We start from the raw sequence: 23,575 nt of genomic DNA on the forward strand, positions 1-23,575 counted from the left end.
AAGCACTTGTTTACTTTATGACCAACTATTCAAGGTAAGAGGTTGCAGTTGGGGTGGGGGTCAGGGGGACTCAGAGATTTAAGTAACTTAAAATAGACCAGGAAAGAGATTGGGAGAGAGGGAAGGACTCCAAGTTTGCACGAGCAAAACTCATGGGCAAAACGCTGACTTGAAAGAGGCAGGGGAAAATTAAGACAAAAGAAACAAATGGAGGAAAACATAAACTTAACAATAACCGAAAACGGAATAAATTTAAGCTCCCAGTAAAATGAAAACATGACAGAACAGGCACAAGAGGCGATACTTGACAATTTGTTACGTGCAAGAAACATTAAAAAAAAAAACCCAATTAGAATGAAAATGAGAGGCTACAACAAGAATTAATGTGGATGCGGCTGCTCCAGAAAACCAGAAGCTGGAACTGTGCGAACTAGGGCAGAATAAACACTCACAACGTAAAAAGAAGCGATAAAATACATTATACTCAAAACAGTAGCGTTATGAAGCACATGATATGGGCTTTACGTTCACAAAAGCTGAATTATAGAAACAGACGGGCAGTAATCTTGTTTCTCCTTTGTTCTCCAGGACCAGGACGTCAGGGAGATGGCCGTGATGGAAGCGAATTGGATTTCAGGGAGGGAGGGCTGCAAGGACCAGCCTCTCTTTTCCTGTGAGCAGGGACCCGTGGGCAGAGATGGGTCTGGACCCCTGGCCTGGCCCCGGATGCGGGGGGACCTCTAAGCAAGGCCTTCTACAGGTCCCCCTGTGACCGAGGCAACAGCCAGTGGTTCCGGCTGGGAGCGCCAGGAGGTCGAATACGGCCCTCACCCAACCAACCAAATACATAAATCTGAGGGGGAAGACCCTCCCCCGGGAGCACTGGCTGTTTCCGTTCCCTCTGAGCCAATCAGGGCCCAGCAACGGCCAAGGGGGCTTCGCTGCGGACCTGCGGTCAGCCCTTCGAGCCTGGGATTTGGGTCCAAGGCCTGAGGCTAGCCCGGGCTCTGAGGGGTCAGACAACTCCGCCCCCTTCCCACCTACATTGCGGATGAGGGGATGGGCTCGGCTGCACTGCGCCTGTGCACCCTTTACAGGCGCTCACAAACCGCGGACTTCTTTTCCCAGAGCCCCCTCGCGGCCCACGTGAAGAAGAGACGCAGCCGTGGAGGTCTCTGGGAAGCGACGCCAGGCTAGGCTCAGGGCGCACTGCGCAGGCGCGTTGTGCTCGCGGCCTAGCCAGAGGGAAACGGCCTTTGTCCAGACTGGGCGGGGCCGGATCCGCAGGAGGCCTGAGAAGGGGTGGGCCCCGCGAGGGGGCGTGGTGATGGAGGGGCGGGCCCGGAGGGGCTGCAGGCCGGCCTCGTGGATGCTCCGGGGCTGCTTGTGCTTGGGGTCCCCGGGTAGGTCGCGGTGACCATGGATTGGTGCGAGTCCCCGGGAGCGTGAACTCCCGCGCGTGCGCGCTGCCGGGTGGGCGGTTGTGTGAGGGCAGCGGGGGTGCGGGGGCGCGCACTGCTGTGCAGGTACGGATCTGGTGCAGTGCCGGGTCCGTCCCGAGCTGGACAGCTGACCCTCGGGACGCCGCCGGCCACGGGGACCTCACGCCCTGTCCGAAGGGTAAGAAGGCTTAACTCCGGGGGGTGGCGTGCGGGAGACACAAGCGGGGCGGGGGCTTGTCACCCCTCCCGCGGCCAGGAGTTGTTGACGTTGAGACCGCGGCTCTGGGCGATTAGAGCGGAAAGTCTGCCCGAGAGGGTCAGGGGGGGAGAGCCCTGGCTGTCTTGGAGCTCAGGGTAGCCCCCCGGCCTCAAGGACCTCCCGGAGCAGGAGCGGCTGCCTTCCCTCCGGGCAGAGCGCTCTCCTCCCGGCCGGCTCCCAGCCCCCCGCTGGGCTCACCGTTCCTCTGCCTGAGGCCCTGAGGACCAGGGACTAAGCCTCCTGTGCCCAGGTCTTCGTGGGCCTCCCCTTCTCTCGGCGGCCCGGCCCCCCCTGTCCTCTGTAAGCTTGGCCGCCGGGTCCGTACCTGCGCTCGGAAATGCCTCTTCCCTTCTCCCCTTTCAGTTGCCACAGGCTCTCTGGGAGGAGGAGGGTGGGAGCGCATTCTCCTGGGGGGGAGGGGGGCTTCCCAGAGATGCTCCCTGCCCCAGCCTCCGGGGGGAGCCAGAGGCCTGGGGAGGTGGTCAGGGGCCAGGTCCACCTGGGCACAGGCAGGGTCTCGGGAGAGGAGAGGCCCAAGTGCCTCGTTCTCCAGCAGGTGCAGACTCCGGGGGGTGCCGAGGGGGGGCAGGGACTCCCTCCAGCCTGGACTTCTCTGAGGACTCTCCGGGTGCCCTGAGACACGGGAGCTGAGGCCCCGCTAGAGCCTCGGGCGTCCACAGCCGATGGTCCCAGGAGTCTGAGCCGGGCCCCGCGGCCTCATTTCTGGCCATCCCAGCGGCCTCGGTGGGCACGGTTGGCTTGGTCGTTCGGCAGTCGGCATCCGCTCAGCCTGGTCGCCGGGGCTGGATCTGATAGAGGCACCGGAGAACCCCGGGCCAGGGCCCGTCAGGCTGCAGCTCCCCCAGGGGCGCCCGCTCTGCGGGACCTTCCCGAGCCGTGCCCGAGGGCTTTGTGTCCCTTGGCTTTGGCGCCTTCTCCCGTGGGGTGTCGGGGGTTGGAAATCCTGAGAGCGGCCTGTAATTGGGGCCGGCGCAAGGGTGAGCCATCCGCCTGGATCCCGCTCTTTTTTTGCCACTGGGGGCGGGAGGAACCTTTGGGGGTCCAGAGTGCCTCTGTCTGGCCGCTCCTCCCCTGGCTTGGGCACATCGGCCCCTCCGAATTCCGGGTGCCGCCGGGTGTAGAGCGGCGGTCTAAAGGGCACTGCGCCAGCCCGCAGTCCCCAGCGGTTCTTTACAGCTCGCCCTTCCGAGTCCCCGGGCCTTCGGAGTCTCAGCCTTTCGGCTTCCCCACCCTTCGAGGTTCCCAGCCCTTCCGGGTCCCCAGCCCTTTGGAGTCCCCAGTCCTTCTGGGGTTTCCAGCCCTTTGGCATCCTCAGCCCTTCTGTGTCCCTAGCCCTAAAGGTCCCCAGGGGCATCCTTAGGCTTTTAGCATCCCCTTTGGCCCAGTCAGTCCCGGGTCCCCATTGGTTCTTTACAGCCCACACCTCGGCGTCCCCAGGCCTTCGGGGTCTCAACCCTTCCGAGTCCCCAGCCCTAGAGGGTCCCCAGTCCTTCCAGAGTCCCCAGCCCGAGAGGGTCCCCAGTCCTTCCAGAGTCCCCAGCCCTTCCGGGTCCCCAGTCCTTCCAGAGTCCTCAGCCCTAGAGGGTCCCCAGTCATTCCAGGGTCCCCAGTCCTTTCAGAGTCCCCAGCCCTAGAGGGTCCCCAGTCCTTCCGGGTCCCCAGTCCTTTCAGAGTCCCCAGCCCTAGAGGGTCCCCAGTCATTCCGGGTCCCCAGTCCTTCCGGGTCCCCAGTCCTTTCAGAGTCCCCAGCCCTAGAGGGTCCCCAGTCATTCCGGGTCCCCAGTCCTTCCGGGTCCCCAGTCCTTTCAGAGTCCCCAGCCCTAGAGGGTCCCCAGTCATTCCAGGGTCCCCAGTCCTTCTGGGGTCCCCAGTCCTTCCGGAGTCCCCAGCCCTAGAGGGTCCCCAGTCCTTCCGGAGTCCCCAGCCCTAGAGGGTCCCTAGTCCTTCCCGGGTCCCCAGCCCTTCAGGGTCCCCAGTCCTTTGGGGTCCCCAGCCCTTCAGGGTCCCTAGTCCTTCCAGGGTCCCCAGTCCTTCTGGGGTTTCCAGCCCTTTGGCATCCTCAGCCCTTCTGAGTCCCCAGCCCTTCAGGGTCCCCAGGGCATCCCCAGCCCTTCCGAGTCCCCAGGCTTTCAGCATCCCCTTTGGCCCAGTCAGTCCCGGATCCCCAGCGGTTCTTTACAGCCCGCCCCTCGGCGTCCCCAGCCCTTCTGGCCCACGGGCTCTCCTTCCCCGCTTCCCTAAGGCCTGGGCTACTTCTCTCAGCGCACTAAATCCTTCCGCGGCAGCCCCAGCCCCGGCCCCTCCCCCGCCCTGCCGTTTCCACTTTCCCCGATTTCCAGGGGTTTTGTCCCGCTAGGTTGTTGCTAGGGGGAAGCGCCCCCGGTTGTTAGAGACGAGGACCTGGGGCTGGCGAGGGGGAGGGGCCTCCGGGATTCTCTCTGAGATGGCGAGGAGGGGGCGCCCCCAGAAGCAGGGAGATGCCCGGGAGAGCGGCTTGGGGAAATCCGGGTTTAGGCGGGTGAGGAGGAGGAGGGAGCAGAGGGGCCAGGGAGCTGAGAGCGGAGGCTTTGGGGGGTTGAGCTTGGGTGCAGGGAGGGGGGCCCCGAGTTCTTGGGGACCTCGAAAAGCGGGATTTGAATCAGTGGGGGACACCAGGCCGGTTTCTGGGAGGGGGAGGAGCGAGGGGGAGTGTGTGAACAAGGGGGGCGGGGCGTGTGTGGTTGAGCCTGCCTTCCAGCCCGCAGCCCGCCTGACCCAACAAGTCAGTGCCCAAGTGTCCCTGAAGCACCTACTGTGTGCCTGCGACCTCAGAGCCCCAGTAGCGCCCTCCCGCCTCGAGGAGCTTAGTGGGGGGGGGGGCACCACTAGGCCACCAGCGGGCACAGAGAGCTCGATGCAGAATAAATAGGAGTCCTGAATGGGGAGGGCTCTTGGACCAGGAGGGGCTGGGCGGGCTTCCAGGGGGAGGTGGTGTTTAATTGGGACTTGGAGGCAGTTGGGGCCGGCAGTGGGCAGAGCAGAGAGCCTTCCAGATCTGAAGGATGGCCAGGAATGGCACAGAGAGTTTGTGGGACTGCCAGGAGACCCCTGGGATCGAAGGGGAGGGGAAGTAATGGGGAAGGTTTGGGGGCATTATGAGGGGCTTTGAATGCCAAGCGGAACCTTCCGTGTTTGATCCTGGAGGTGAGGCAGCCGAGTTTGGGTGGGAGTGGATCAGGCCCGATTTTAGGAGGATCGTTGGTGGCAGGCGGGAGCCGGGGATGCCTGGAGGAAGAGCTGTCTCGGAGGAGGAGGAGAGCCAGGAAGGAGGGGGTCCGGAGGCTGCCCTTTGGCCTCTAATGGAGGGCTGACCTCCAGGCAGTGGGCGCTAGGGCTTCTAAGGCTCCGTGAGGGGCCACCTCCCAATGCCACCCGACACTGATGTGCGGCTGCCCCAGCGGAGGAGAGGCTGAGTCTCTCCCAGGCTCCCCCCGGCCCTTTGTTTGATGTTTTATTTCGAAAACCGGTCGGTTGTCCCACAAAGTAGCTGCCCCCCTCCCCAGTTAAGTACCTACTATGTGCCAGGCACCTGCTAAGCCGGAGGCACAGAGAGGAGGAAAGGCCGGCACTTTCTGCCCTCGAGGGGCCCAGCGGGGCCAGGGATGGAGGACGAGGGCAGGAGGCTGTGATGAGGAGGACCTGCTGGGCAGGAAGTGGGCGGCTGAGGCTGTGGGGTGTGGGGGGAGGCTTGGAAGGCCGAGGCCTTGAAGGCCAAACAGGGCTTTTCTCAGATCCCCGGGTGACTGAGGGAGCCGCTGGGCTCTACTGAGGAGGGGGAGACCAGGTTGGACCTCGGCGGGAGAATCTCCCAGTCACCGAGGGGAGGAGGGGCTGGAGCCCCTGAAGGCAGCCCTGACTTCATCAGTGTCCTGTGGCACCCTCTCCCCCCCACCCCAAAACGACTTTGCATTTACTTTGCTCAGACATTGTACTGGAAAAAATCAAAGGCAGGAGTTCAAATCCGAGCTCAGACCCTGCCCTCCTTGTGACTCTGGCAAGTCAGCCTCAGTTTCCCTCTCTTATAAAGTGGAGGTTCCCAGGGTTCTAGGGAAGAGCAGATCAGAAGAGTGAGGCACTTTCCCTAAAACAGCAGCCCCCAAATTCCCTGTCCGTCCTACTCGTCATTTAGCTGCCCACTAGAAGGAAGCCCCGGGAGGCCGGGATCCCTAGTGGTTGAGGAGCCCCCCGGGAGGTCGGGATCCCTGGAGTTCGGGGAGCCCCGGGAGGCCGGGATCCCTGGAGTTCGGGGAGCCCCGGGAGGCTGGGATCCCTAGTGGTTGAGGAGCCCCCCGGGAGGCGGGATCCCTAGTGGTTGAGGAGCCCCTGGGAGGCCGGGATCCCTGGAGTTCGGGGAGCCCCGGGAGGCCGGGATCCCTGGCGCACAGTACCACTAAGGAAGTAATTGCTTAGTCAGTGCTGGATCGAGGCCTGCGGATGGGGCAGTTTTCCGTTCCGCCGCACAAACGGCCATTCTGTGTGGGGTTTACAAAGTTCAGACTAAAATGAATCTGAGGAGGAACGGCGGAGCCCCGGCCCCGGGGAGGAGGGATCTGGGATCAGCGGCTCTGTTACCCCCCCGGGGCGGGGCAGGGGAGGGGGGGGGCGCCACTGAGTCCCGTGGCCTGCGAGGTCAGGTGCCTAGTGGGCTTGCAGCAGGGCCTTCACCTCATTGGGTGATGAGGCAGGGGAGGCGGAGCTGGCAGAGAGCCGCTGGCTTGGGGCCCTGCCCTGCAAGTTCCCCCGCTTTAGCCTGCTGGGGGTGGGGGGGTGTCACCCCGACCTGCCCTTTTCTGCCGGCGTCCCACCCGTGCGGGGTCTCAGGGACCCTTCCCCCTCAGCTCCGCTCTGGGCCATGTTCCAAGGGCTCCGGAACGTGTTCCAAGGGCTCCGGGCCGTGTTCCAAGGGCTCCGGAACATGTTCTAAGGGCTCCGGGCCTTCTTGGGAAGGAGACACCCATTCCGGCCAAGCCCGGTGGTCCACAAGCATTCATTGAGGCCGGGGTTCGGTGCCGGCTCGGGGATGGGCCCCCGGAGCTCCCAGACCAGCAGAGGGTGGGTCAGGGCCGCCCTCTGCGGGAAAGGCAGCCCTCGGGGGAGGGGGACGCGGCGGGCCATGGGGGAGGGAAGGTGTTCCGCCTGGGCCGCGCCCTTCCCCCAAGCCCCTTGGTCCGGGTCTCGCCAGGGACTAGGTTCCTGTCCCGCTTGGCAGTGACTCGGGGTTGGAAATTCCTGGCTTGCGGCCGGTCAGAATCAGAGGTTTCTGCTAACAAGGAGCGCGTTGCCGAGGCCCTCCCCTGCGAAGCGGGCCGCCAAGGGGTGGGGGAGCAATCCTGTGGAGCTTAAAGGCGGGCAGCAGGATGGGGCGCCCCCGGGGCTGGGCCTCCTCCTCCGGGTCTCTTAGCTCTCCAGTGCCCCGGGGGGACAGACAGGCAGAGCCCGGGCGGCTTGTTCCAGCCCTAACGGGGAGCTCATCCCCGCTAGTCAGCCCGGCCCTCCCTTTCCCCCGGGATGGTCGGACACCGGGACAGGCGGCGCTACCGTTCGGGGACGTGGGGGGGACGTGGGCGCTCCCGGTGAGGGAGCGGCTCTCCCAGCTTCTCCTTTCTCCTTCCTCAGATCCGACACCCGGGAGCCTCCTGCCTCTCCCCAGGCAGCGCCCAGCCTCCGGCATGCAGGTGAGAGGGGGCTCCCAGCTCCCAGACCGCGGTGCCCCTCCTCCTTGTGGCCGGCAGCCCCGAAGGAGACTTGAGAACTTAGGGAGCAAGAGCCCCTTCTGAGACCGCCCCTGGGACTCATCGTAGGGAAAGTTTGCCCTTAGGGGTCTCCTTACTTTGGGAACAGAGGCCCAGGGAGGGAAAAGCTGGATCTGGGACCCAGGGGTCCTGATTGCCTCATGCCAGCTGGTGCTATCATGCTGCCATATACCTTCCTGGCCCTTCCCTGTGCCGGGGCTCCCTCCTGGCCCTTCCCTGGTGCCAGGGCTCCCTCCTGGCCCTTCCCGGTGCCCGGGCTCCCTCCTGGCCCTTCCCGGTGCCCGGGCTCCCTCCTGGCCCTTCCCGGTGCCCGGGCTCCCTCCTGGCCCTTCCGGTGCCGGGCTCCCTCCTGGCCCTTCCCTGTGCCGGGGCTCCCTCCTGGCCCTTCCTGTGCCGGGGCTCCCTCCTGGCCCTTCCCGTGCCCGGGCTCCCTCCTGCCCTTCCCGGTGCCGGGCTCCCTCCTGGCCCTTCCCGGTGCCCGGGCTCCCTCCTGGCCCTTCCCTGTGCCGGGGCTCCCTCCTGGCCCTTCCCTGTGCCGGGGCTCCCTCCTGGCCCTTCCCGGTGCCGGGGCTCCCTCCTGGCCCTTCTGCGGTGCCGGGGCTCCCTCCTGGCCCTTCCCTGGTGCCGGAGCTCCTTCCTGGCCCTTCCCCGATGCCGGGGCTCCCTCCTGGCCCTTCCCCGATGCCGGGGCTCCCTCCTGGCCCTTCCCCGGTGCCGGGGCTCCCTCCTGGCCCTTCCCCGGTGCCGGGGCTCCCTCCTGGCCCTTCCCGGTGCCGGGGCTCCCTCCTGGCCCCGCCAGGGCTGGGGACTGGGCCAGCATGAAAGTGTCTGTGTTTTAGGAAGCAGTGACCTTCGGGGATGTGGCCGTGGACTTTGACCAGGAGGAGTGGGCCTATCTCGGTCCTACTCAGAAGGAGCTCTACCGGGAGGTCATGCTGGAGAACTACAGGAACCTGGTCTCACTGGGTGAGGAGGCCCCTGGGACTGCGGGCCGGGTGAGGAGTAAGGAGGCCCTGGGACTGCGGGCCGGGTGAGGAGTAAGGAGGCCCTGGGACTGCGGGCCGGGTGAGGAGGCTCCCCAGGACCGTGCCCTCTGCCCTGAAGGAGCGCCTTCCCTGGCCGGGAGCACCCCCTCTTCCTCCTGCAGATCCCCAAGTTAGCAACAAGATGCTGGAGTTGTTCCTGGGCAGTGATGGAGCTGGTGGGTGTTGGGGGGCCCGGAGGAGGCTGTGGCTGAGGGGGCTCAGGGCTCGCCAGCCACTCGGTGTGGGCACTCTGGAAACGCCGGCAGCAGCAATGAGATGAGCAAAACCAAGTCCGTGCTTTTCTTTTTTAAAGAACTTGCCAGCTCTTGCCCCTCCAGCACGTTCATTTTCAGATCCGCCCCTCTTAGCGCCACACTTGGGAAATCCCCCTCTTGTAACCGAAATTTTAAAAGAAAGAAAGAAAAAGCAGTTTGGGAAGGAACGAGAAGGCCATATCTGACAGCGGCTGCACTGCCCTCCCCGTGTTCCCTGTCTGACAGTGTATGCCCCATCCCTGGTGTTCCCCACTTTATGGCCATAATCCACCAGCCCATATCCAGCATCCTCTGTCTTACTGCCAGTGTTCTGACCTCCTAGCCATACCCGGCATCCCTTATCTCTGGGCAGGGGGGCACAGTGGGTTTCCCAACCTCCTCCAAGGTCCTTTGTGGGCTGAAAACCAGAGGATTGCCCCCTTCCCCCTTGCCTCTGCTGGGCCCTTCTGACCTTTGATCTTCTCCTCCCCAGGAGCGGGACTTCTAGGCCCCAAACCACACCTGATCTCCTGGTTGGAGGAAGAAGGGTCACAGTCGTGGGGTGTCGAGGAAGGGACCCCAAGAAGAGCCCATGCACAAGAAGGGGGGTGCTCCAGCAACGATCGAGGAACTGGTATGAGGAGCAGCCCAGCTGCCTTGGAAGGATGGAAGGGGGCAGGTGGGTGGTGGGGAGGGGGGAAGATAGGAGGGCACTTTTCATCTAGCTTGTAACAGATACCTTTAATGCAGGAGTTCTGAATTTGGGGTTTGTGACCTTTAAAAAAATAGCTGTTTTGAAAACAAAACTGCAAGTGTTTTATTTTATGCATTTAAGACTATTACTTTGGGAAGAATCCTTTGGCAGCTGTCTGGACCCCAATTCTCAGAATACTGATTTAATCACATAAAATAAAATACACAGTATTACAAAAGAAATTAATTATATCCAAATAGAGTTACCAATATTTGGAAATAAAAGTTCAGGGCCACATGGCTGGGGATCCCTGCTCTATTTTAGGATCCCTTTCACAAAGTGACCAAATGGATCACCCCCTTTCTGGAGGATGTCCTGTGAGAGAAAACCTGCCCCTTCCAGTTTTGCATAGTCCTGGTAGATAGGGAGGAAAGTCTGTATTTGGCTCTTCAAAATTCATCTGTTGCTCCTTGTGCTCCAAATGGAAGAAACCTAATCCTGGAAGGTTTCTCAAAGATGGCTCCAGAGTTGCCTCTGGGCTTTTTCTTCAGGCTGATCACCTACCTTTAACTCATTCAAATTATCTCAGCTGGTATAAGTACAATGTCAGGACTAGCTCTCTGGAGGATCTCGGTACCAGCCCAAGTTCTTGGTATTAGAGGAGGAGTGAAGAGGTGGGACTCACGTGGATGGTCAAACATGGGGTCCCTTTATTCCAAATTCTCTCAGCCTTAAAATACCCCAATGCCCTTATATAACTATAGCACACTGCGCATGCCTGCCGGCATAAACAACTTGCTGTTGTGTGCAGATGTCTCTTTGCCACTTGATATCATTCTGCTTCTACTACAGTACAGGTTGTCACAGGCTCTCAGGAAGGCCGAGAGCCCTTAAGGAGCCAAACCGGACACATCAGCAGGATCTTTTTACTGGACTAAAGGGTCTTATACCTAGCCCAGGATTCCCCACTATCTGTGGCCCTCTATGTAGAAGCCCAAGGTGCTTCACCTTTCTAGTCTCCCTACTCCTTGGTGGGACAGTGTCCTTTCTTAAAGGTGATTACTGAACCTAGTGCTTTCTTCACATGTGGTGTGACTCAGGAGGAATACCGAGAGACTCCAAATTCTGCAATCAAACAATATCCCTCTTAATATATCCTGGAATTGTGCCAATTTTCTGTAGACTAGTGCTATTTATGATCCAAGTCAAGAATGGCCTGGTCCAAAAGTGTCAGATTCACAGCACAAAATTCCCCAGTGCATACTGGACCAGATTAAAATTGGGAAATACTGGACAAAAGAAATAAAAATACAGTACAATAAAGATATTGATAATTTGTGGTTTTCTAAGTCAATATGTGACCCACAAGGATCTGTTTCTATTTCAATCTGACCCACCGACCTAGCTTTTACCACAGGTCCCTTGCAACTTGAATTCATTTTGTTTTCATTCTTTTTTTTCAGCATGGAATATTAAACTTGAGCATGAGGAGTCATCTCAAAAGCAAGAAGGAGGAGGATTACCTTGGATCTTTATGAAGAGAGTCAGGGGAAGTGTTCCCAAGAGCTATCTGCTAAGGGAGGTTCCTATCCAAGAGATCGGTGTATGGAAGCACATGGCAAGCTTTACAGGAGACCCTCCAGGGAAATTCATATTACAGGAGAGAAGCTTTGGGCCATTGTCCTTTCTTCCCAGGAAGATCAGTAATCAACAAGAAGTCCAAGCTTGTATTAATCTTGAGAAGAGCTTTAGTCAAAGCATCTGCTGGCCCACAAGACCATGGGATTATAATGTATATGAGAATCTCTCTCATTACCACACAGCCCTCATTCAACACCAGAGACTAAATAGTAGAGAGAAACCTTATGATTTTGAGCAATGTGAAAAGACTTCAAATCTCATTCAGCATCCAAGGATTCACAGTGGTGAGAAACTTTTCGAGTGTAAGGAATGTGGAAAGAGTTTTAAACGAAGTTCACACCTTATTCAACATCAGAGAATTCACAGTGGAGAAAAGTCTTATAAATGTAATGAATGTGGAACAGCCTTTAGTCAGAACTCCCATCTTATTAGACATCAAAGAATTCATACTGGAGAGAAACCTTATCATTGTAAAGAATGTGGGAAGGCCTTTAGCAGGAGCTCCCACCTCATTCAACACCAGAGAATTCACACTGGAGAGAAACCTTACGAGTGCAAGGAATGTGGGAAGGCCTTCAGTCGGAGCTCGGCCCTTACTCAGCATCAGAGACTTCACAGTGGAGAGAAACCTTACACGTGCAAAGACTGTGGGAAGGCCTTCAGTTGGAGCTCAGCCCTTACTAATCATCAGAGAATTCACACTGGAGAAAAGCCTTACAAATGTAAAGATTGTGGGAAGGCCTTCAGCTTTAGTTCACTGCTTACTAAACATCACCGGATTCACACTGGAGAAAAGCCCTATGAATGTAAGGAGTGTGGGAAGGCCTTTAGTCAGAGCTCAGCTCTTATTAAACATGAAAGAATTCACAGTGGAGAGAAGCCTTATGAGTGTAAGGAGTGTGGTACGTCTTTTAGTTGGAGCTCAGCCCTTATTCAACATTATAGAATTCATACTGGTGAGAAACCTTATGTGTGCAAGCAGTGTGGGAAGGCCTTTAGCCAAAGTTCAGCCCTTATTAAGCATAAAAGGATTCATAGTAGAGAGAAACCCTATGAATATAAAAAACGTGGGACAAATTTCCATTGGAGCTCAGCACTTATTCAACATCAGCAGAACAACACTGAAGAGAAATCTTAAAAAAGCAAAAGATGAAAGCCTTCAGCCACAACTCATCCCTTATTCAGGAAAGAATATTTAGAGGAGAAATGTCTATGTAAGTGAGGAGTATATAAAGCCCTTCATATAAAGTTTAAACCTTACTTGATATCAGAGAATTCATGCTGGAGGAAAACTGAATTTCGTGAATATTGAAAGACCTTTAACGAACAGCCTTCAGTGTGATTGATGAGGTTTAATTGCACATCAACCAGTTCGTTCTGGGCCACAACCTTACTTGAGGGCAGAAAATTTGGGAAAGCCTTCAGGCCAAGATCTAATCTACTTTACCACCCACGGGGTCATCCTGGAGGAAATTACCTCATGTAAAAAAATGTGGAAAAGAATAAACATAACTCTTATCTAAATCTAACTTCACATTACCACCCTGAAAAAGTAAGAAATTTAACAAACACATTTAAAAAAACAAACATAAAAGCAAGGAAAGAAATCACTTCCAAGAAAACCTTGCAGAAAAACCAGCAGAGAAGCCAAACTAATGAGTTCATTAAAAACAGATCCTTAGCCGTGAGAGAAAAGAAAGCAAAGAAAAATCCCCAGAAGAAAGGAATGATACTGTTATACCAAAACAGAGCCTTGAAAAATGAGAATAGAACAGAGTGAGTGAGAATCTTATTAAAATTGAAGATGTCAGGAGAAAATTTGGAGCTCTTAAAGAATTTCACAACAAACAGAACTATGTAGAAAAAAAGGTAGAAAGTTTAAATAAGATGGATGCTATGAAAAGAGAACAGCAGAAAGTGATCACAGAAATGCTAAGATATAGCAGTAAATATTGCACAAAGTTAAAAGACAGCAAAATTGGAAGAACAATCGAGAATTCCATAGACTAAGGCAAATGAGCTCCAAGACAGAGCTTGGTGAGCCAGTCTGAAAACCATTGTCCCCACCCCCAGAACCAGACTCCAGAATATCATATTTCTAGTGATCATACAAAACTGCCTGGAAATATTGGACTTAAGAGTCCACAGGAAGTTGTCAAAGAGGAACCATTCCCCCACCCCCATTCCCACTGCCATGTTACCTTATCAAGAAAAATAGACTAAAAGGTCTAGTGTTTCAAAGTAAAAGAAAGAGTCTAGTACATTGCAGGAAGAGTTGGTTCACTTAGCAAGAAATCCTGTGTCTTGTTCCTTGAAGATTTCTCATGATGGAAGAGAAGGTAAGAAAAAAGTTCCATATCCTGAGAAGCAAATAAAACTTGTTTATATCCAAGAGTAACATCCCACAAAGCTCGGCATGAAAGAAAATGCACTTTTGACTTCCATTTATTCTTTGTGAGAAAGTTAAATATGAGCCGAAAAAAAAATAATCCCCGTCTCTGATGAAGGAGATAACATGTAAATAGCTAATGACAGATAATAGATTCTGACCAATAAGGAATTCTCTCAGAAGGGAGGGCATTCAGCCAGAGACACAGCAAAAGTCTGGGGTGGTTTGAGCTAAATTTTGAAGGAAGCCAGAAATAGCAAGAGGCAGCCTTGAGAAGGCACAAAAAGGAGCTAATACAAAATTAGGACATAGGTGCCCTGTAGGAGGAAGAGCAGGATGTCTACACAGCCGGAATGGAGCAAGTGCGGAAGAACATAAGGTAAGGAACATAGGAAGGAAGGAAGAACTAGGTCATAAAGAGCTTCAGATGCCTAACAGGACACGGCATTTTATCCTAGAGGTCATAGGGAGCCACAGAGTTAAGGAGCAGGGAGTGACATTTTAAGGAGTCACCTTGACCTCTGAGAGGAGGACCAATCCGAAGGACATAGTCCGGGGGATGGTGATGAGACCTGAACTAAGGTGTGGAGATGTGTGTGGAGAGATGATAGATACGGGAAATGCCGTGAAGGTAAAAAGAAGGCTGGACAGTGGAGTGGGTCTGTGAGGAGAGCGAGAGTGGATATGGTGCAGTCCCGGGGGACCAGTAACAGGGATGTTTGGACAAGGAAGGGTGTGGGGGAAGGAGAACGAGTTCTGCTCTGAACATTGATCTGAGGTGCTGATCCAGGTCAAGATGCAACTGGATCAAGAAGGAGACCAGAGCTGGACTCGGGGATCTGGTATCTTCTGGACAAAGGTGTTAGCTGAGAGCAGGTGAGGGCGTGCAGAATGGGAAAATGCTCTAGAGAGAGCCCTGGGCACACAGGGAGGAAGAGCCCTACAGAAGTGTGAGGGTCCCCAGCCAGACCAGGACCCAAGGAGAGACCTGGAGAAGAGATCACTTCCCGGAGGGAAGGGGGGTAGGAAGAGAGGATGGAGAAAACCGTTAAGTTTGGCAATTAAGAGGTCTCGGGTCTTTGAAGAGAGGTCAAAAACCAGAGAAAGAGGAGAGGAAAGCTATAGTATTGACTATAGACGGCCTTCACAGGAGTTTGGCCGGGAAGGGAAAGGAACAAGCATTTATTGTGCGCCTATGAGGACTTTACAAATATATCATTTGATCCTCACAACAGCTCTATGAGATAGGTCCTCTTGTCCCCATTTTATAGATCGGGAAACTGAGGCAAACAGGCCAAGGATTCTACAAGTCGTAAGTGTCTGGCTGGATTTGAACTCAGTTCTGCTAGCTCCAGGTCCAGCTCTCCATTGACTGTGTCACCTATGGTAGCAAGTGTAGAGGGTCAGATCAGGTGAGAGCTTTCCTAATTAGACCGAATTATCGTAATAGAATAAAAGAGAAAGGAAGAATCAAATATTTAAAGGGGAGATTTGAAGAAGAGAAAAGGGAAACTCATGGGCCTGCTGTTGCCTGAGCAGGTCAGAGAGTGGGGGGAAGGTTGTAGCTGCCAGTAATGGGGGCTGGCTTCCCCCTTTCAGCCCACCAAGAAGGCCGGGTCCAGCCACCAGAGTTCTGGACCACGAGAAGGCGAGGGGACAGCAGGGTTTGGACCAGACAGTTTCAATCAAATAGACAGGACAAAAGAAAGGAAATCAAAACTCATTGGATAAAATGAGAATGTTTTCAGCAGAAGAAATCTAAATTACTGGTAACTCTGAAAAGTCAGGCAGCTGGGGCCCAGTGGTAGAACTTGGGGCTCAGAGTGAAGGAGACTCAGATTCACGGTCGGCCCCAGACACCACCAGGCTGTGGGACCCGGGGCAAGCCACTTCACCTGTGCCTCAGTTTCCTCATTTGTAAAAATGGGAAGAGCAGTAGCCCTTCTTGGTCAGGATTGTTGTGAAAAATCAAGTGAGATTGTGAACCTCCAGTGCTGCAAATTTCCTTTTTCTTTCTTTTTTTAGAGCTTTTGGTTTTGTTTTGTTTCTTAAGGCAGTTGTGTTTAAGGGACTTGCCCAAGGTCACACCGTTAGTGTGTAAGTGGCCCAAGGCTGGAACCGAACTCGGGTCCTCCGGACATGTGGCCTGTGCTCTGTCCACTGCGCCATCTAGCGGCTGGATGCTGTCGGTTTTCAGGAGAGAAATACACGTGGAAATGGCTTTCACCACACGCAGAAATGAGCAAAGTTGGGAAGATTCAGTGTTTCAGGGCTGTAGGAAGATAGACCTCTTACGTCACTGCTGAAGGGGGGAGGAGCGGCTCCCTGTGGCGCAGAGAAGAGTCAGCAAACATTAAGTGCCGCCTGTGTACCGGATACTCTGCTAGCTGTTGGGGATACAAGAGGCCCTTCCCTGCAGGAGCTCACACAGGGACACAGAGCTGGAGATGGGGGGGAGCCCCTGCCCCCGGGTCTGGTGGGTCCTGCAGCCAGGGTCCCAGTTGCGGAGCTGACGTTATCTTCTGGAGACCGGGATGTGCAGGAACGCAGCCAAGTGGGAATGATGAAGGGAATGCCCCGATGGTCACCCGGACTGGTGGAACGTTAGGGAGGGTTCTCCGGTGGCCCCGAGCCGTCCTCTCCCGTCAGAGGGAGGGGTCCCAGCGGCCGGTGTCTCCCTGGAGGGGGGCTGAGGGGCTTCTGGAGATGGTGAGTCCAGGAAGGCAGTTAGGGGGGAAATGCTGTTTGCCCCAGCCTTTGACCCCGAGCTCACTGCTCACGTCCTGATCGCTGAGAGAGTTAAGTCTGAGAGCAAACTTTTCATTTCGTTTCACTGACGACAGGAGGGTGGGAGACTGCACGTGTCCAGGACGGGCACGCGGGCGCTTGCTGAGGTTCTTGGTGAGGCTCGCAGCGAGCGCAGCGTCCGCCGAGCGGGCGGGATCTCGTGCCGGGGGTGCAGGGATGGGCGAGGGGGGCGGACTGGATTCAGCAGAACCCGGGGCCAGTTTCTGGGGAAGGCTCATCCTGGCCCGTGGGCGGCCTTCGGGCCATCAGCATCTCGCCGGGAGGCGTGGGGCCTCGGAGGCGGAGGGGAGGTTTCTGGGAAGAGTTAGAACAACCAGGAAGCCACCTCGGCCATCAGTCAGCCAAGGAGCCCATGCCCGGCCCCGCCTGCCGGAAAACCGTCCCTGTCCGCAGGGAGCCAGAGCACGCTGCAAGGGGCGGAACTTGGGAGGGCGAGTGCCCAGGCGGCTCCTCCCTCTGAGACCGTTCCGCCTCTGGCACTGACTCTGCTAACGCTAAAATGCGGGGACCCCCAAAGCTGTGGCTGGGCTGGCTCCGGCCCCTTCTCGGTGCCCCCTCCATGGAGACCCTCCCTCGCCTGCCTTAGGGGGCTGGTGTTTCTAACTGACGCGGACCGATCTCTCTCACCTCCCAGAGCTCTCCAACCCGCGGAGATTCCGGGCTTCCCCGGGGCTGCTTGTGGGGGATGGGGGGCACAGGCCGAGCTCGATCCCCTTAGGACACAATTTCAGGTGTAGCCACCTTCACCATTCTTCTGTCGTCCCCCAGATGGGCTGAGCCTGAGAGAAGCGCGCGGCGGCAGCTCGGGGCCCCCGGCCAGAGCCCAGGTGAGTTGAGGTCTGCTTTCCGTAGGACAATCCTCCCACTTCCTTCCTTCTTGATCATTTTCTTGGGGCTGACAATAGTGAGACGAGGAGGACAGGGGGTCATCTGGGGGGGTCCCCAGTTTTAGACTGACCTGAGAGCTCCCACCCTAGTGGACAGGTACTTAGGGGTTAGGTGTGTGACACGGACCGGGTCCGGGACAGCTTGTTAACAGTGTGGTGTGTGAGACGGACCGGGTCCGGGACAGGTACTTAGGGGTTAGGTGTGTGACACGGACCGGGTCCGGGACAGCTTGTTAACAGTGTGGTGTGTGACACAGACCGGATCCCGGACAGCTCTTATTTCCTTCTCACATACGACTTTGGAGCAGAATTACTGAAGCCTGAATCAGGCTGAGTTACAGTGTGCTTCCTCCAGGTCCATGTCCCAAGCAAGCAGTCTGAGCAGTTGGGTCTCTTTGTGTGGCCTTCCCCTTGTCCAAGAAGGACACGGCCCCCAACTCTGGAGGACTCAGGGCTGCTCCCAAGGCTGGCAATAATCCAATTTGGGTTCCCATTTAGTCTCCTGTGCTAAGGAAAGCGCTAGTTTTTCGAGGTTGGCTGGCAAGCGCTCCATTTCTGCAGACAGAGGCACAAAGTGACGGGCTTGGCCATCAGATAGCCAGAGAGCGGTCTGGAAGGGCCCCCAAGGTGGCCGGTGAGGGCATTGTGGTGACCTGCAGTGCTGAGCCCCACATGATTCAGAGACTATGGAGTCTGTGTAGAGAGGCTTCCCCCCATCCCCACAATAAGACTCAGGCTCACACGGGTTACAAGGTATGGACCGTATACAGATCCTATGGACCCTCTGAGCCAGTGAGAGAGCTGAGCCCCAGAAAGGTGAGGGGACCTGCTGAGCAGCATCCATAGCCAGGGTCCCTCGAGGCCAAAGTAGGTGCTCATGTTTGTGGACTGACCGACTGCCTGAGGCCCATAGTAGGCTGGCCTTTGGATCCAGGTTCTCTGGCTGTGGTTCCAGAGCCTCCCACTGCCTCCTTCACAGCATGCTCCATGTCGCCACCGGCCTGTCCTAAATGGCAAATGTGGTCCTTAGAGGTGACTTGATAAAGTTGCTAATTCTGGAAACAAGCCCAGAGAAGGGCAATTACTCTCCTAAGATCACACAACCAGTGAACCTAAATATTCTGGTAGTGCTCAGCAGCACGTGGAGCTCTCCCTGCACATGGTCCTTCCCTCCAGGACCCCTTCAGACCCATTTTAGACCCTGCCCCACCCAGGACCAAGTGTCCTTTCTCTTCCCTAGAGCTTGGGGCAGCCGCTTGGTCAGTCGGAATCGGCTGCTGAAAGCCTCAACATTCTGGGACGGGGCCAAGCCCTGCTTGGAAAGGGAGGAGGCTGAGCTCTGCTGAGCAGTGATATCTCCATGCCCTCCAAGCTCTGCCTTTGGGAACTTCGGAGCTGAGAATGGAGGGACAGCTGGAGTGCCCGGTGGCCTTGTTCCCAAGCCCAACTTGTGTTCTCTCTCAGCCCCGTTGGCTGTGTGTGTGTGTGTGTGTGTGTGTGTGTGTGTGTGTGTGTGCGTGCACTGTGCTGCGTGCCTTCCAAACCCTGCCTGCCTTCTGCCTTTTTTTTAGTAGTTTTCAGATCTGAATCCTTGCCCCCATCGCTTCTCCCCTCAGCCTCATTGAGCATGTTAGAAAAACACAATCCCTGTCACAAACAAAACGGGATCCTGAGCCCCAAACAAAGCATATGGGTCTCGGGCTGCACCCCGAAAAGTAGTCCTCCGATTAGTCATGGGGACGTGCTTCTGAATGGCTTTCCAAAAGGGCCGGCCCAGTCCGCAGCTCCACTGGGCAGAATGAGCCCATCTTCCCGCATTCCTTCCAGCATTTGTCATTTTCCCTTTTTGACGTCTCAGCCATCAGGTGGGCACCGAGTGGTGTTACTAGCCATTTTTCAATCATGTCTGACTCTTCGTGAGCAGTTTCGGCGTTTTCTTAGTAAAGATACTGCTATTTGCTTCTCCAGTTCCTCTTATAGATGAGGAAACTAAGGCAGACAGGGTGAAGTGATTTGCTCAGGGTCACACAGCTAAGAAACGTCTGAGGCCAGATTGGAACTGAAGTCGTCCTGACTTCAGGTTTGGTACTCCACCCACTGTACCACTTACGTGCCCCAGATATGAGTAGGACCTCAGAATTTGTTTAATTTGTATTTCTCCTCTAACTAGCATTTTAAAGCATGTTTTTCATAGAATTACTAGTAACTTAAATTTCTTCCTCTGAAAACCACCTTTTCTTGTCCTTTGGTTTTTTGTCAATTGGGGAATGGCATTTATTTTTAAATTTTGTCTCCCCATTTCTTAGCACAGTGCCTGGCACAAAGCAGGTGCTTAATAAATACTTATTAACTGACTGACTTCTAGTTTTAGCTGCATTAGTTTTGTTTGTGCAAAAACTTTTAATTTTATGTAATCCAAATTGTCCATTTTACCTCCTATGAACCTTTCTTGTTTGCTCATGAACTCTTCCCCTCTCCGTAGATCTAAGAGGCAATCCCTTCCATTCTCCTATAAATTGTTTGTGATGTCGCCCTTTATGTCTAGTTGTATCCCTATTTATTTGGGACCTGCCTCGGTAAATGGTGTGAGATGCTTCTCTTGACCTACTTTCCGCCAGTCTGCTTCCCAGTCTTCTCCACGCATTATAGTGAGTTCTCGTCTCCATAGCTGGGATCTTTGGCTTTATCAAACCCTGGGCCGTCGTGCTCTTTGCTTCTGAATATCGACTTGCGTCCCTCTTGGGAAGGCAATCTGCAGCCTCGGCCCCCACAGAACTACACGATCCCTTGCCCCTGAGAAGGTTCTGGAGGCCGAGCTCTTCCGTTTGGAACGAGGGGAGGAGGCACAAGCATGGGATCCGTAAGGTGGAGTCTGGGAAGGAGGGGGCTCCAGCTGGCCGCCGGCAGGTAGGCAGGGCCATCTGCTCACCAGCAAGCTCCCAACTGAGTGTGCCGGGCATTGGGCTTAAAATTGGGACACAAAGATAAATATGAAACAGTCCCCCCCCCCAGGAGTTTACAGTTTATTAGGGAAGACCACGCGTACGTGCAAGGTAGAGCAAGCATTAATTAAGCCCTTGTGCTGGTGCACTGCGCTAAGCCCTGGGATAATGGCAAACACAGGTGCATTTGTTGGGGGAGAGAGACAACTGCAGAGGACTGTCCTGTCTGGGGGTGGTGCTGGTGGAGGAGGAGGACCAGGAAAGGCCCCCTAGAAGGCAGTGAGCCGGCACCTCACCACCTCCCATAGCACGAATCCTAAAATGACATTTGCTGGTGGGCTGCTGATCCCCGCAGCCAAGGGGGAGGATTCCTCACTCTGCCGATAATTAGACCTTCGAGGTCCCTTATAACAGATTCAAATGATTTTCTTTCTCAGCTTCTTTTGGCCTGGGATATTAGGCTTCCGAAGCTGCAGCTTCCCCAGGGACATCAAGGGACCCTCCAACGGGACATCCCCCAGAATGCCCCACATCCAGAAGATCGGATTATGGAATAAAAGGGAAACGTCCCCAGTTTTCTCTGGGGAAATTCCTTTCCCAGGAAATTGACTTCTTTGGAAGCATAGCCTCATTTGGGAAGGGGGTCCCTATATGTCTCTCTCTGGGAGACCCCAAGGACATGCAGTTATAACAAGTGTGGGGATGTTTCCTGTTGCCTTGGTGACCCTACGGAGGGGGAAGGAGGTTGTAAGTAAAACTAGAACTCCTGTTTTGAATAAGGGAACTGAGGAGAAACTTGATCAGTGCAAGGAACATGGATGGACCATTAGAAGATGTTCACATCAGAGAACTTAGAGTGGAGAGAAGTCTTATAAATGCAAGGAAGGTGGGAGAAGCTTGAATGGGAGCTGATACCTCCCTCAGGAGCAGAGAATCTGGAGACAGGCCTTGGACATGGGACCCCTCACGAGGGATCAACCCTCGCTTAACATCAAAGACATCCTCCTGGCAAGAAACAGGAAAGTCAGGAAGGTGGAAGGGCCTTCAGCCCCAGCCCGGCCACTACAGAACATCAGAGAATCCCTAGTGGGTGACGAGGGCTTTCAGCCTCAGCTTGGAAATTACAGTTTATGCTAGGAAAAAAGTGAAGATAAGTACTATGGAACCCCCTTCCGGGGGCTCATTCTTTGCATCCAATCATGCACAAGAGAGTCTTACAAGCATGATGACTGTAATCTTCAACTAGCGACTAGCCCTTCACATCAGAAAGATTGTTTTCTTATAAAGTCTGGCTGGGTAACACTGGGTTTGGATCAGGAAGATCTGACTGTGCCTTCCATTCCATGGGCAGGCCCATCTGCCTCATTTCCTCAACTCTACAATAACTACAACATCTCCCTCATGACGTGGTTGGATCGAATGACCTATTTGTAAAGTGCTTAGCCCAGGGCCTGGCACGTGGTAGGGGCTACAGAAATAATTATTCTCTTCCTCTCTGAGAGGAGGGAGAGAAAGGGACGCAGAGGAATCCAGGTCTTGTTAAAGGCAGACATAGCTAATTTTTGGAAAGGAAAGAAACCACGTAAATATAAGGAAGAAACGCTTTCAGTGTTGGGCCCCGTTCTTGGACTCCTCATTCAGTTCACCTGTGAAGAGAGGCAGAGACCTTCAACAAGTGCTTGACCTTCATTAAATGTGAACGACTTGTTTCCCTGGAGGTCCTGGGCCTTTCATTCTTCCCAGTGACTTTTATTATTGCTGCATTTGTTTGCATCGTGCCCCCCTTGTCGTGTGATTTTGTCAGTCTAGGTTAACTCCCAGGTATTGCGTGCACTTTGTAGTTAGGAGTGGAATTTAGCTCTGTGGCTTTTGTGGAAACCTCTGCAGTCCGCCACTTTCACAAAGCTGCTAATGCTAATTCTCTCTTTCCCAAGGACACTACTGTGTCTCTGCAAAGCCATCGTCTTGCCCCGTGTATGATAATGATATGTAATAATAAGCTCAAATAGATATAGGGCCTAAGGGGAGGAGGTTGCACCATGAAAAATTATGACATAGGAGAGCTTTTCCTTTTATAGCATCTTGGAGTAGAGCAAAAAGAACATCATAAAAAAGCAAAATAGAAGTTTTTAATTGTATAAAATTTAAAATTTTATATAAACAAAAGTAATGCAAATAAAATACAAAGAGAAGCAATCAATTGGAAAAAAAAATCTTTCCATCAAATATGATATAAACATAGCACCAACAATCATTTCCTAGTAGATCATTAATGGACAAATGATATAAATAAAGTGTTCTCAAGTAATTGCAAATTATAAGGGACCTTTTGGAAGCATGCTCTAAATTGTTTATACTAAGGATCAAAAATCCAAATGAGGAGAAATGACAAAAAAGAGGAAATGGTCACTCTTGAGGGGTTTGTGGGAAGAGGAATGGGGATGGGATGGGAACAAGCATTATTGATCCCTCCAGCTACTGCCCTGTCTGGGTTCAGCAACCTGGAACAAGATAGCTCCTCACCCCCCAGAACAAGCTCATCACCTCATCATCTCATCACTGTCCTGCTGACTCAAGCCTGAACAGACTCCGCCTTCCTCAGCTTCCTCTTCCCTTTGACTGGAAGGACTGAGGGGGGCCACCAAGCTCCTGGGATCTTTCTTTATAGCGAGCAGAGACTGGACTCTGGCACTTGTTTTTCTCTCTCATCTGCTGCGTTACTAGGCTTCAACTCTATTCGGATTATGGGAGGTGTGAATCTCATTCTTGTGAATCTCCTACTGAATTCTGACTTGTGAATCTCCCAACTCGTGAACTAAAGTGTGAGCTAAGGTGTGAACTCTCAAAGGTGTAAACATACATAAGCATTGTTTCTATCAATTCCATTGAGTTGACCCCTTGTTTCAAGTTCTGGATCATAACAACAAATGTGTTTCTTCTTTCATGTGGATTTTAGCAAAGCCATTGATCACTCAATATTTGTACTGTACTGTACTGTAAGAATTACAAAATTCTTAAAGAAATAAAGAACCACTTATATGAAGGAATAATCAGTGCTCTTGTTTCCAGGCCACAACTATGTAATAAAAGGGATAATCTGCCAAGTTAATTCACAGATTTAATGCCATACCAGTTAGATCCCTCAAGAGAAGCATGGTTGGAAAGGAAAGGAAGTTGTCTGTGTGAAGAAAGCAAGGGATAGCTGATGGACAGCCCCTGTGGTCCATTGTCATCAATTATACCTTCAAGGAAGGTAAAGGGAGGTTTTTGACACTTTGGAGGAAGAGAAAGGGAGATCACAGCCACTGAAAGTGGAGAAAACTCTTTGCTCTACCACACTGTCTGTGCAAATCTAAATCCTTCCAGTGTCCTCCCCTCTGAAGCTCTGATCAAACCTTAAGTCTATACAATCTTTTAATAG

General features: G+C 54.1%; 2 protein-coding genes across 6 annotated transcripts in view; one reads left to right on the forward strand and one right to left on the reverse strand.

The window, feature by feature from the left end:
* The window catches only part of LOC127556866 (zinc finger protein 595-like), a 116,654-nt gene that overhangs the window by 75,618 nt on the left and 17,461 nt on the right, over positions 1–23,575 (reverse strand). The window lies entirely within an intron of this gene.
* On the forward strand, positions 1,274–23,204 carry LOC127556869 (zinc finger protein 383-like). 3 transcript variants are annotated; one of them, XR_007952555.1, is made up of 7 exons: positions 1,274–1,620; positions 7,378–7,436; positions 8,354–8,480; positions 9,287–9,427; positions 10,951–13,467; positions 17,094–17,152; positions 20,592–23,204. XR_007952555.1 is itself a non-coding variant. In XM_051990353.1 (5 exons), exons 2-5 carry the CDS (start codon positions 7,431–7,433, stop codon positions 12,264–12,266), a joined length of 1,590 nt encoding a protein of 529 aa, XP_051846313.1. In that variant the 5' UTR covers positions 1,274–1,620; positions 7,378–7,430; the 3' UTR covers positions 12,267–13,537. The 3 variants fall into 3 exon arrangements, 1 of the variants encoding a protein (XP_051846313.1); XR_007952556.1 differs by lacking the exon at positions 20,592–23,204 and having other exon boundaries at positions 17,094–17,280; XM_051990353.1 differs by lacking the exons at positions 17,094–17,152; positions 20,592–23,204 and having other exon boundaries at positions 10,951–13,537.

Source organism: Antechinus flavipes, chromosome 3, assembly GCF_016432865.1.
Source record: "Antechinus flavipes isolate AdamAnt ecotype Samford, QLD, Australia chromosome 3, AdamAnt_v2, whole genome shotgun sequence".
Lineage (NCBI taxonomy): Eukaryota > Metazoa > Chordata > Mammalia > Dasyuromorphia > Dasyuridae > Antechinus > Antechinus flavipes.